Consider the following 13,373-nt stretch of genomic DNA (forward strand, 5'->3'; position numbering starts at 1 on the left):
GGGTGACTGCATAAAATTACTGCCTACAATAAGTCTGAATACTGTATCAATAATGTAATGAACAGCTACCATTATAAGGAGATGCCTGTTGTATATAATTCAACTACAGATGCCTTCCCTCCGTGTTTATGTATATACTGTATAAAACTGCCACTCCCCATGCTTTAGTATATAGCATCTATGTTAGATGTCATTCTTAGTCTTCAATTGCATTGTATTGTACAGGAGTTTTTTCCCTGGGCCTCCATTGAAAATGGGTCCTGAGCCCAGTCGGATTTTCCTAGTAAGCCGAAGCAATAAATAAATAATTAAGATTAATTGCAATACAACTGTTTCTAGTCCCTTCACCATGGAATTCCACAGTACAAACAAGTCATCAATAAAGTGACAATAATACAAAATATTTATATAATAAGGGGAAGGTAAAACAAACTCAGTCTCTCATGCAGCTGACTACAGCATATATTGATGCTATCAGAGCAGCCGTGGCCTCTCCACAGATCAATTAGTGTATGTGCCTCACAATCACAAAATAATTACTATGTAAAACAATTTCCAACAGGGTAAAGTTCAAGTTTAAATGCAACTCATCAGACAAACAAATGCATAAAAACTGTCTCACCATCTGTATTGCTTCATCATTAAGGATGGTTGTGAACAATGGTGGTATGTATGAAGTCACCAGTATAGTCTGACAGGACATACAAAGGCCTGTGTACTGAAAGGCACAAAAATGTGGCAGGGCTGCTGCATTGGGGATTGTGCAAACATTATAATATTGAACTACCTGAGAAGCACTGGAAACACGAGCCACAAAGCATTATAGAAAATGATGAAGTTTACATCACATGGGATCACCCTTGCCAAAAAAAAAAAAAAAAGATGAGAGAAAACCAGATATAGTGGTCCATGAAAAGAAGACAAAAGTAGCATTGATCATTGAAATTGCTACACCCAGTGATTACGGTGTGTTACGTACAGAGAGACACAAAGTCATAAACTAGAAATGAGAACAATATCAAAGAAGGATACCCAGACAGTTCCAATAGTGGTAGGAGAAGTGGGTCTCATAAAAAAGAATTTACAGTCATATTTAGAAATGTTACTGATACATGTCACTCCATATGAATTGCAGAAGTAGGAGTCAGTTCGGGGAACACTGCGGGTGCTGCAAAGAACACTTTTGGCTAACATCAAAAACTGAAACAATACTAATTTCATGAACTTTAATCATACTTTGACTTAGGAAAGGGGTCTATTCCTGTCACGGTATTACAAAACTAAAAGACTTGAAGAAATTAAACCAGACAAAGGAATACTTCTTATTTTATTTCTCTACAGAATCAGACATCTTTCAAGACCTGATGAACCTCAACCAGTATTGTTTTTAGGTGATGTTCTATAAAAGCAGACACAGGTTCAATATGGAGTCCCTAGCTACTACAATGGGTTTGAATGGTGGGTGTATTGTAGACTTTTGAATCTTTGCTCTGCCAAAACCTATTGGAAACCTGGACATTTGACTGAAAAAAAACAAGACTTCACCAGATAAGCCCTCTAATCAAAAATCTCACTTGTTATCAAACCACGTTTGCCACAGCATTTCTGCACAAACATGTCCTTAACTTTTTTGCAATTATCTAAATCAGATAGCTCATTCTTTCCAGCAGTATACCTTGCTGACGGAAGTATACCTTGCAGAAGCCACAATCACCCATAATTCATCTTTGTCCGCTACCATTAAGTATAACATTCTTATCATTGACTAAGGCTTGTATGGCTTCTGATTCAGATGTAGTTGGTTCCTGAAAATTACTTTTTTGTTATCATTATTATTTTTGTTATTACTTACTTTTTTGTAATGTCAGTGGCGCAACAGGTACCACGCTCACCTTTGGTGCAGAATGCTGTGGGTTCTATTCTCACACAAGGTAGATAGGTTGCTCACACTGCAGTGCAGCATAAGGGGGCTCCTGTACTCCTGAGTGTGCTTTCCATCGGATGAGACAAACTGAGGGTCCATCTGCTTGAGTTGGTGGTAGCTCAGGTGGATGTAAAAGATCCCACAGCACCTATCAACAAGTGTAGGGGGATTTCCCCAATTCTCTGGCCAAACTTTCCCTAGAAGTAAAAATGCCACCTCAGTTCTCCCCTGAAAACAGGCTACCAGCCCAGTGGGACTAACCCTGTCAACAAATGATGAATGAATGAAATTCTACAATTGTCATGGTTAAAGCTGAGAACTAATTTAGAGCTTTTTCTTAGTCTAGTGGTAAAAACCTAGCCAACAAATAATAATAATGTCTTTTGGCTTTTCCCAGTTAGGGGTTGCCACAGCGGAACTCTGGTTTGCTGATTGGTAGTGGATTTTTACGGCACCGAGTTGCCAGCCCAACGCCCAACCTTCAAAGAAGGCACACCCATTTATGCACGCACCTACCTGCATGTCTTTATAAGTCACTCGACCACGGGGAACACATGCAGACTCCACACAGAAGGTGCTCCAGCCGAGAATCAAACGGGAGAACCTCTTGCTGTGAGGCGACAATGTCAGCAAATAATAAATAAAAGTAAAACATTTTTTTTTTTTTACTTTTTACTTTTAGCAGCCACTTGCCTTAAATTATTCTCACATGAGACTTGAAAAGTATGGGAGCCAAGATTGTTTTAACCAAAAGTGATCGACAGTCATTTGTGTGATTACTAGTGCGTGACTAGCTGTTTTTTCTTCAGAACAACAGATTAGTAGTATACCAGGGATTTCTTCTTTTCCTATGTTTGCATAACTTCAGAGCTGGTATATAAGTAGTCAGGATGAGGGATTATGGTGCGTCTCCCATGGAAAACACTTTTTTCCTTGTGATTTTTTTTTTACTCCAAATGTTGTTTGCATTTGGGAGGTTTCATTTATTTGTGATTGCACTTATGTGAGGTGATCAAAAATGAATCACATACATGTCGAGGAGACGAGAAATATTTAGGGTATAATCGTTAATGTAAAGCATTTTTACAGGGTCGCTGTTTGCTCATTTTGTATTAAAAAAAATAATATTCAAATTTCTCACTAGTAGTATCAATGACAAAGTAATATCAATCAAACCTACCCTTCTAGAGGGAGCAAATACCATAACTTTAGTTAAATCTTTTTTTTTTCAGCATTAAAAACTCTGGAACTCATAGCTCTCAACTAATCAGGGATACATTTCAGCAGAATCAGGGACAAATCCAGAAACAAATCATGGACAATCAGGGACACTTTTAAAATATTAGTTCTATTAATTTGAGGCATTGACAGAATCAGAGCATATGAATTAATACACATTTTCTGAAGTAAAAGAAGTCCATAACTCTTAATCATTGCCATTATTCATTAAGTGTAATTCACCACCTTTCCTCCAAGAGTCACTAGTTTTAGGAGGGATTAAGAGGGACACAGCTAAAATCTGGGTCAAAATCAGAGACAGTTGAGAGGTATGTATGGAACTCAAGTTAATCAAATCAAAAGTACCTTGTTTATATTGACTAAACATCATGGCGTTTCTTCATTTGGAACTGTAGCTATGTGCATCTCCAGCAATAACCTTATCAAGAAACTCAAATGCTGAAAGCAACTCCATTGTTGTGACAACTCATATATAATGTTACTGTAGTATAATTGACATTTTGTTGTCCCCTATGTAATACTGGTACGGTATAACCAGCATTCTACAGTGTTATATGTGTTACAACATCATTCTGCTGTGTAATACCCGTGTGTTATAGCTAGCATTCTGCAGTCCCATATACAATAGTGGTGTGTTACAACTGGCGTTTTGACATTTGATAAGTGTCACGCAGGTGTTTCAATCCACTGTATAATAAAGATGTGGTACAAATGGCATTCTGTATTTGTGTATGTAGAGCCAAGGTGATGTGTCCGGCATTCTGCAGTGCCGTATGTAATATTGATGTGTTATAAGTAACGTTCTAGAGACCCCTACACAATGCTGCTCTTTTGTACCCAGCATTCTGCAGTTCAATATATAATACTGGTCAGTTATAACTGGTGTTCTGCCATCTCATATGTAATGCTAATCTGATCTAACTGGTATTTTGGGTTCCTATTACGTGATTGCAGATGCATTTTGTCGAATGCGTCTTGATTGAACGTAAAAGAATGAAAAGGCAGAATAGCGAAGCGGCTTTTAAGCAAATTCTTTACCTGGGAAAGAACTTGCTTGGCCACTTCTGTTACTGTAGTGCGATCTCGGAGTTGGTATATTTAAGTGGGGGGGTGGGGGGCACAACCCCCCACATTCACCCCCCCCCACTTTATGTTTTTAAAGTTGTTTTTTTTTTTTTGGAACAGTTTTTTTTTTCCCTTGGAAAAAATAAATCGCTGTTCTGAGGTTTCAACATTGTAAGCTTTCGATTACATGGGGTTGATTAATCACCGATTGCTTTTTTAAGCATTCGATGATGTAATATAGACCCAGTACTTTCAGTCTTGTCTGTACTACTGCTGTGGAAAACATGGTATTCTGTATTTGTGTATCTGTAATACGGCAGTGAAGTCATAAGCATTCTGTAATCCCATATGTAATATTAGTTATGTCTTTGGCATTCCGCAATTGCATATGCGCGTATAATACTGTTGTGATATAACTGGGACTCTGCAGTCTCACATACAGCCAGTACTGACGTGATAACTAGTAACATGTACTTACATATATATGTATATATCTATATCTATATCTATATATATATATATATATATATATATATACACACACACACACACTAATATGTTATAAGTGGTGTTCTAAAGTGCCACATATAGTGCTGACTTGTGATGACTCTTATCCTGCACTCTCATAATATAATAATAATACTAGCATGTTATAAATAGTGCTCTGTAGTGACAAGTACAATGCTTACATGTGATAACTAGTATCCTGTACTTTTATTTATTTTTATATATATATATATATATATATATATATATATATATATATATATATATATAGAGGTTCATAGGTTGGTACTAAGGTATCGGCCCTAGGACCTATACAAGCCTAGCCATAACAATTCCCTGGCTATTTCTTCCCACACTATTTACTTCCCTTGACCCCTGTCTAGCAGGGCGACTGACGTGATCCCCGGGGTGAATTTCCTTTCTCCCATCCAATCATCAAGGCTCCTTTTGAAGAGGGCCAAACAGGCGCTCTGCTTGACATGTATGGGCAGTCCATTCCAGAGTCTGGGGAGTTTCTGGGTCAGGAACCTATCCCTCTAGCATGTTTTGTCTATTGTGATGACAAGGTTTAGATCCCTGGAGCTTATGGCTCTGAGGGACTGGGATTTCTTTAAGTGTAGCATGTCCAGCAGCTCTGGGTTTGACATGGCCTTGTATGTTCAGCAGAGATCACCTCGGAGTAGACGATATGTGACAGAGTATAGCTGGAGTTTTTTAAGGCGGTCAGCATAGGGCATCTGCTTTAGGCCTGTGATTCTTTTAGTGAGGTATTTCTGTGGCCTTTCCAGTTGTTGCAGATGCCTTGAGAGGTACATACCAAATGGGGCGTTGTATTCTATAATGGGTCTAATGAGGGATGAGTACAGTGGGTCAATGACCTCCTTTTTTCTGGATGAAAATACCTTAGTGATGAGGTGTGCCACATAGAAGGATTTCTTGACTGTTGTGGTGATGTGGTTATTGAAGGTGAGACTACTATCCACCTGTGTCCCTAAGTCTCTTATCACACTTTCGGTGTTTAGTTTACTGCCACCTATGTGGTAATTCACGGGTACATGTTTTTTCCCCAAAGGGGATAACTATACACTTCTTGGCATTGAGCTTGAGCCCATGGCTCTGGCACCAAGCATCTGTTTCTGTAAGGCCCTTTTGTAGAGTATCAACATAATTTGGGGATTCAGTAATGGCTCCCAGTTTGCAGTCATCTGCGAACTTTGCTAGCCAGAGTCCCTTAGTGTTGGCCTGTACTTCAGAGAAGTAGATGCCAAACAAGAGAGGTCCCAGGACTAAACCCTAAGGTACTCCGCTTGTCACTTGTCTGGAGCTGGATTTGAAGTCAGCCAGTTTTACAGTCTGGGTTCTGTCAGTAAGCCAGTTGGCAACCCATCGAATGATGTAGGGATTAATGCCCAGCTTAGTAAGTTTATCTATGATTCCAGAGTGGGGGATGGTGTCAAAGGCTTTGGCGAGCTCCAGATAGGCTGTGTGGACAGCCTTACCCTCATCCACGGCTCTGGAGACTGATTCAAAGGAGTCAATCAGGTTCAGGTGACAAGATCGGCCCTTCACAGACCCAAATTGGGTGGGGTCCAGTGTTTTAAGGTTGCCAATGTCTTTGTTTATAAGTTCCATGATGATATGTTCCATGGCCCTGCAGATCAGGCTCATCAGACTGATGGGGCGGTAGTTCCTGGGATCCAAGGTGGATCCCCCCTTGCAGAGTGGGATAACTGTAGTTGTGCACCACTCAGTGGGCATGAAGCCTGAGGTGAGGGTATGATTAAACATGACACTTAGGTGAGGTGCCAGTTCATTTTGTAGTTCATGTAGTACACAGCCCGGGATGTCATCTGGTCCCATGGATACTGTATTCTTAGCTTTGGAGAGTGCGTTTTTTTACCTGTGTGGCCGTTGTTACCAGAATTTGGCAATCTTCCAGTATTAAGATGGACCATTTAGGGGGTGAGAGGGCGGTGAAGTTGGCACTGAATCGATCTGCTAGGATATTGGCAATATCCTTGGGATCAGTATATTTAATGCCATTCTGTTGTAGCTCAGAGCAGATCTGAGCATTGCCATTTAGATTCTTGACATAGTTATAGAATGCCTTGTGGTTGTCTTTGGAATCTTTGACAATTTTATTTTCGTAACTAGCTTTGGAGGATTTTATGAGGGATCTCAGCTTCTTACTGAGGCTGGTAAGGGAGTTTTTTGCATCCTGGGATTTTCCTCTTTTCTGCAACAGTTTCTTCCTTTTGTTGTAAAGTTTGTTTATAGCAGGGGACCACCAGATTGGCTTCCTTTGTTTGGGGGAGAGCATCTTGGTTCTATTTGGGATGGCATGATTCATGCATGAGTGGATGTGCTCGTACAGTGCCTTAGTGTAGGACACATTTCCCTTATGCATGGGTGTCATGAAGTTTGTAACTTCTGACTTGAGTAGCATGAAGTTGGCTTTGGAGAAGTTTTTTATGGAGGTTTCCTTACTGGGGGGTGGGGGTGGGATGTGGATATTAAGGGTGATTAGCTTATGGTCTGACCTGACCAACGAGGGGGTGACCATAGGTGTGGAGCATCGATTTCCCATGTTGGTAATAACCAGGTCTAGGATATTGGAGCCCCTGGTGGGACTATGGATTAGCTGATCCAGGGCATTGGAATTTATGAATTCCAAGAACTGTTGGGCAAAGGTGTTGGTACATGAGTAGTTTTCCCAGTTAATGGCAGGATAGTTGAAATCACCTAGTATTAGGGTGTTTGATTGTATATTAATATTTTCCAGTATGTTTAGAAAGGTGTAGTGAGAATCTTGGTGCATGGTGGGGGATCTGTAGCAAGCTACAATTTGGATTGCAGTCTTACCTAGTGTTAGTTGCACCTGGAGAATTTCAGATGCATTGTGTTGGGCAACAACCTGGTGGTGTGAATATCCTTGATGAATATGGACACTCCTCCACCTTTAGTGTTTCGATCCTGGTTTGGTAGCCGAAAAGTGTGGTAAGAGTTGTAGCCTGGTATTGCAGGGGTAATCTCTGGAGCCTTGAACCAGGTCTCAGTTACTGCACAGATATCGATGTTCTCCATTTTTAGGAGTGCCTCGAGAGAGTGCATTTTGAGGTTTAGACTTCTAGTATTGAGTAGCATTACCTTCAGATTTTGCACACTTGTACCTGTTACGGTGGTGGTTTTGTCCTTTGAACTTTACCTAAAAAAAGCACTATAGGGGTGGCAAGAGCCTTAGCCAGTAACCTGAATCCCAGGGGTGACAGGTGCAGACCATCTCTGGCAAAGCATTGTGGTCTGTCGATCATGTCGTCCCAGGCAGACAGATACTGGATCCCCTTTGAATGACACCAGAAGCTTAGCCAATTGTTAAAGTCAATCATTTTGTCCTTATATTGTGGTATCATTCTGGGCAAAGGCAGGATGCTTCAGAGCTAGGGTCATACCTGCCTGGGCCACATGATCTGAGAGCTCTTCCATGTCTCTTTTCATTTAGCCCAGGGAGGTTACGTCTCAAGTCATTCACTCCAATATGGACAATGACAGAGTCATATTTGTTCTTGTTGTGGAGTGACTTGAGTGCATGTGTTATGTGGCGGATACTGGCACCCGATAGGCAGCTCACTGTAATTTTCTCCTTGTTCAGCCTGGTGAGTGGGACATCAGTGTGCCTGACTATAGAGTCACCTATGACTAAAGTGTTAGGTACGTTGTCTTGCCTTAGGGGCTGTTGCTGGGTGGCACACTGGTGTTGTGAGCTATGTGACACTTTGGTTGTGATTGGTGTTTGTTTGCATTTCAGCTTCAGAGGTCCTTGTTGCTTGGGCAGGTTACAGTTAAGGGCCTCCGTATATGTGGATTTAGTGTTGCTATGTGTGGGTGTTGGTGGTGTGAGTTTAGAAGGGCTATGTGTTGCTTGAGGTGTAGTGTGGGTGTTAACCTTCTCCTCTTGACTGTCTAGCACAATCTTGGGTGGAGAGAGCTTTGCTTCCAGTTTGGCTATGTAAGTGCAGCTCTCACAGGTTGTAGTGTTGGGTGGTAAGATGAGAAGGTTGTCTGTGTACATGAGGCAATTGCTGCATTGCCCCAGTATGCCCAGATTCACCAGATGGACAGGAGAAATCAACGGTAGCTGACCCTTGGACATGACTGGTTTGGATTCTTTTCTTTGAAAAGTACAGGAGCTGTTTTCCCTTACCTTAGCAAGGTACTTTGCAATTATAGGCTGCTTAGTGCCTATGATTAATTTCTCCTTATTAATAAGGAGAGTTGAATGTTTGTATCAGTTTAAGGCTTCCTAGTGCTTTCCAGCAGGTATTAGAGCAAGTGCTAGTCACAAGGATGCTTAAAGGTAAAAATGAAAAAAAATGGTTTATCCTAAACACTGCAGTGTGCACTAGAGAAGTTAGATGTGAAAGTAGGTAACTTAAGTTTTAGCTGTCTAAAAAGTTAAGTTTTAGTGGAGAGCCACTATTTTAAAACAGCAAGATAGATTGAAAGGGGTGATCACTTTTGTATTCCGGTACTATGGAATACACTAGAATGGCCAATAAATTTAAAGAGTTGAAGGGGAGTGATTTCACAAAATGATAATTTTGTGCTTACTCACACAAGCCAGTAAAAGCAGAGAGGAAATAAGATATATGGTCAAATTAACATAAGAGGCAGGCAACTAGAAAGACAGTGGTATTTAAGAACATGACAGTGACGGGGGGTGGGGGTTAAAATATTTCTGCCTGACTCACAAGAAACAGAGCTGTGGTGTCTTTTGAAGTTTTAATATGCAGTTAAAAGCAGAACACAAGCAAAACACAAGGTAAAGAAAACAAATCACAGCACTCAAAATATAAAAAGGCAATAAACCAATACAAAATACAAGAAATAAAAAACAAACCAACCTTTCCATCACAGTAAAGTGTAGCAGAGTCTGGGTGAGCCTTTCCAATAAAGCCTATAACTATATATTAGTATGTTATAACAGGTGCTCTACAGTGACACATAGAATGCTGACATGAGATAACTAGCATCTTGGACTCCCCATAATATAATATCAGTATGTTATAAATGGTACTTTGCAGTGCCACATATAATCCTTTATCAGTGGCTAGGACTTGGTTTTTGTGTTTGCCACATACAATGCTAACATGTGATAACTGTTATCCTGCAGTCTCATAATATAATAACAATATTAGTACATTATAAATGGTACCCTGCAGTCCCACATATAATTATAACACGTGCTAAGTAGTATCCCACAGTCCCACAGCACAGTGTAATTACCATTCGTCACTTCTCTCTGTAAAACTCGTGATGTAACCATACTGCCTGTCTTGTCCCTAGACTGTCATCCTTCACATAGAGTAAACATCAGGGTCACTAATCAGGTTCTGTCTTTGATACTAGTGGCCTGAGGAACCTGATGATTATACTGAACCCCTTCTGCCAACATTGTGCGCTGTCACTGTGGGCCTCCTCTAGGTTCCACAGCTGAGGATAAGATAACTGGTGGAGAAGGCAAAGGCATTTATGCATTTAGTTAGGTGTGCATCTGTGCCTTTGTCTGACTATTTATCCCTTTATAGAGAGCATTTGACTTACCAAAATAATGTCTCTTTAGCAACAACTGGGGACAGGTGTTCTAACAAAAAGGAGGTAAATTTGTGCAAAAAATTCTGCATACAAGACAATACTAAATGCAAAAAACGTATTAATTATTAAAACTGAAAACAAAACACTGGAATTATGAAGTGCTCTATCATTTCAATGAGCAACAACTGATAAAAGGAATAATGAACAATATTTGACATACACAGAGTATTTTCAAGCACTCTCTCATGTACTTTACTGACTACCTCTTTAAATAGCAATCTAATATCTGCTGCCTGCTTGTAATCTGTTTTCTTAGGCCATATGTCTCCCTTGACTTACCTTGGTTCTGTACAATTATTTACATTTATATATTTACGTAAGTCTCTTTACGACTTGATGGCCTGTAACTAGGGGTGGACACCAAAGTTTTTATGCAGTACATTACTGCACATCTGTGGTTGGGCAGTGTTACTTTTGAGACCTAACACCCTGCCAAAGTCTAAAGATCTGGATTCATTTCAGGCTGACTCCCCTATGCAGATCACTGCCATATGGCCTATAAAACTTCTTCAAAGAAGCCGACACTTTTCCAGGGGGGACCTGAGGTTATTCTGAGCTGGACGTCCCAGAAAGACAGCAGGCTTCATTGGTAACAGGGCATAAAGGAAGGGCAGGATGCGAAGTGCCTGTGATTTATATGTTTTTGTACAGATTAGAAGTATTCTAAATACATGGAACAATTTAGCAATTAAGCAAATCACTTGGTGGGGCAGAAGTAGACTGAAGACACTATATTATACCTACAAAATCTAACAAACGGTAGCATCACATGCCTTGAGATTCACCAGTGGTACCAGAACATGCCGCATCTCCTTTCAGGTAGCAGAACCCATCTACTATCCATGGGGATTCAGCAGAAATTCTCAGAGATCCATTGTGAAGAATGAGTGTATGGGATGGGGAAGCAAAATGTGTCTGAAGATCCTTCTGGAAGCAAAACACTTCCTTGTGAATCTACTATGAAGGGACAGCAAAACACACATGTAAGCACCTTATGGAGACAGCAGGACATATAGTCACATCTGTAGGGTGGGGTAGTAGAAGTTACCTACAGATCCACGGGGTACCAGAGCATACCTACAGATCTATACGGTGGGGTAATAGAAGTTACCTGCAGATCCACGGGGTACCAGAGCATACCTACAGATCTATAGGCTGGGGTAATAGAAGTTACCTGCAGATACATGGGGTACCAGACCATATCTACAGATCTATAGGGCGGGGTAATAGAAGAAACCAGCAGATCCTTGGGGCAGCAGACCATACTTACAGATCTACCAAGTGGAGTAATAGAAGACACATGCAATTCCATGGGGTAGCAAAACATACCTACTGATCTGTATGGTGCGGTAATAGAAGACACCTGCAACAACATGGAGTAGCAGGACATGCCTGCAGATCTGTAGGGTGGAATACAGGAAGAGCTGGTACATTTTGGAATGCTTGAGACAGCAAGATGGACAGCAAACTGTGTGAAACCCTTTGTTGACCCTATACTGCAGTCAGTAATTTGGCATCTAGGATCATCTGAATTAAGTATATATAAGAAATGGAGAAACTAAATGCATTTTTTTCAAGTTCTGCACACAGACTTTAGTATCACTGAGTAACACATCTATTAAGGAAAACAACAGTTAGTTAAGCTGTGTTACTGCAAGATACCTTTAGCTGTTCTGCTAACAAAGCTGTGGCATTACATTGTTTCTGCAATTACTCTCCTCAGATGGAGAAGGCACCTGTAAAAATCCTACCCTTGGCAATAGCTGGAGAGTTCTGACATGGAGTGGCACAGAGTAGGGACTGCAGTAAACATCACAGGGCTGAGAAAGGCTTGTGCAAGAAGAAAAAACTTGTAAATAAAACCTTGAAGTCTAATAATGCAGAAGGGATACAATCTTTGGCTGTAACTCTGAACTCTTCTGTAACTCATTTTTCAGATGGACTCCAGCTCTGTTTCCTGCTCCAAGATATATGGTCTGTAAACTATTTGACCTTTGTACCACTAGCAGGCTGTGCTATTCCAAATCCACTGGCTGAGAAGTTTACATTCCACTCTAAGCAGGAACTCATTATACAGTTCATCCTTCTGCAGTGATGTGAGATCAACAACCCCGGACACATTTTCTGATGTTTATGCTGGTTCTGAATACACGGCATTAGCCAAGTTTTGCTTACCATAGCAAGTCACAGCTGCACAGTTGCTTCACTAGTTCAGACCAAAAGTGCCTTAATGAAAGCCAAGGTAACTAGGCAGGTTGTTTGTGACATTTCCTTCTAAATACTCAAAATAAAGCGTCCTCTCACTCAATATATTCTACTCCCAGTAGCAACAACGGTAACTGCTTCACTTCTGTCCCTGCTGCTGCTTCGGCTCCTGTTGATTCCCTTAGCAGGACCCAGGCACACAGCGTGACAAACGAATGTGTTTTTTGTATGTGTGTCTCTGTATGTATTCAGAAAATCGCAGTGGTTATGTCATCAGAGGGGCTGATGCAGGCAGAAATTACATTTGGGATAGAAATGAATCAAATCATTTTGCATTCAGCACGCTGACTGATAGAACATTATGTGTGTGTTTGAGTTTTCTCTGCTGTTTTGCTATTCCTTACATTTGGCTCACAATCCGTGATGCACAGTGGTTCTTTAACTTTCACTAATGTTTCTTTTCATTGTGTGTGTGTGTGTGTGTGTGTGTGTGTGTGTGTGTGTGTGTGTGTGTGTGTGTAGTGAATAAATAATACATAAACACACATCAGTCACATCTTACAGCAGGTCTTCTGTAGGAACAGACTGTAGACAATAAGATAGTGTTTGGATTACCGAGACATTACCATTACATTGTTATAGACAACAGAGTAAGACAGTTAGCCAAGTGACTTAACCATAGAAGTACCTAACAGGTAATAACTGACCTCAGCCTCCATCTGTACTGCCACATTTACAGTTATAGTCTAGGTACTTCATAATACTAATTAAAATACGTTAT

At 40.6% G+C, this 13,373-nt stretch overlaps 1 protein-coding gene across 1 annotated transcript in view; it reads right to left on the reverse strand.

Annotated features, from left to right (window-relative positions):
- Positions 1-12,785, reverse strand: part of PODNL1 (podocan like 1) — a 906,607-nt gene extending 893,822 nt beyond the window's left edge. The window contains exon 1 of the mRNA XM_044057733.1: positions 12,563-12,785. Within this exon, the coding sequence (XP_043913668.1) occupies positions 12,563-12,565 (3 nt within the window). The 5' untranslated portion in view covers positions 12,566-12,785. The remainder of the gene's footprint in view (positions 1-12,562) is intronic.
- Between the last annotated feature and the right edge of the window lie 588 nt (positions 12,786-13,373).

This window comes from Protopterus annectens, chromosome 15.part0 (genome assembly GCF_019279795.1).
Source record: "Protopterus annectens isolate FY-2018-M chromosome 15.part0, PAN1.0, whole genome shotgun sequence".
NCBI classification, from domain to species: Eukaryota; Metazoa; Chordata; order Ceratodontiformes; family Protopteridae; genus Protopterus; species Protopterus annectens.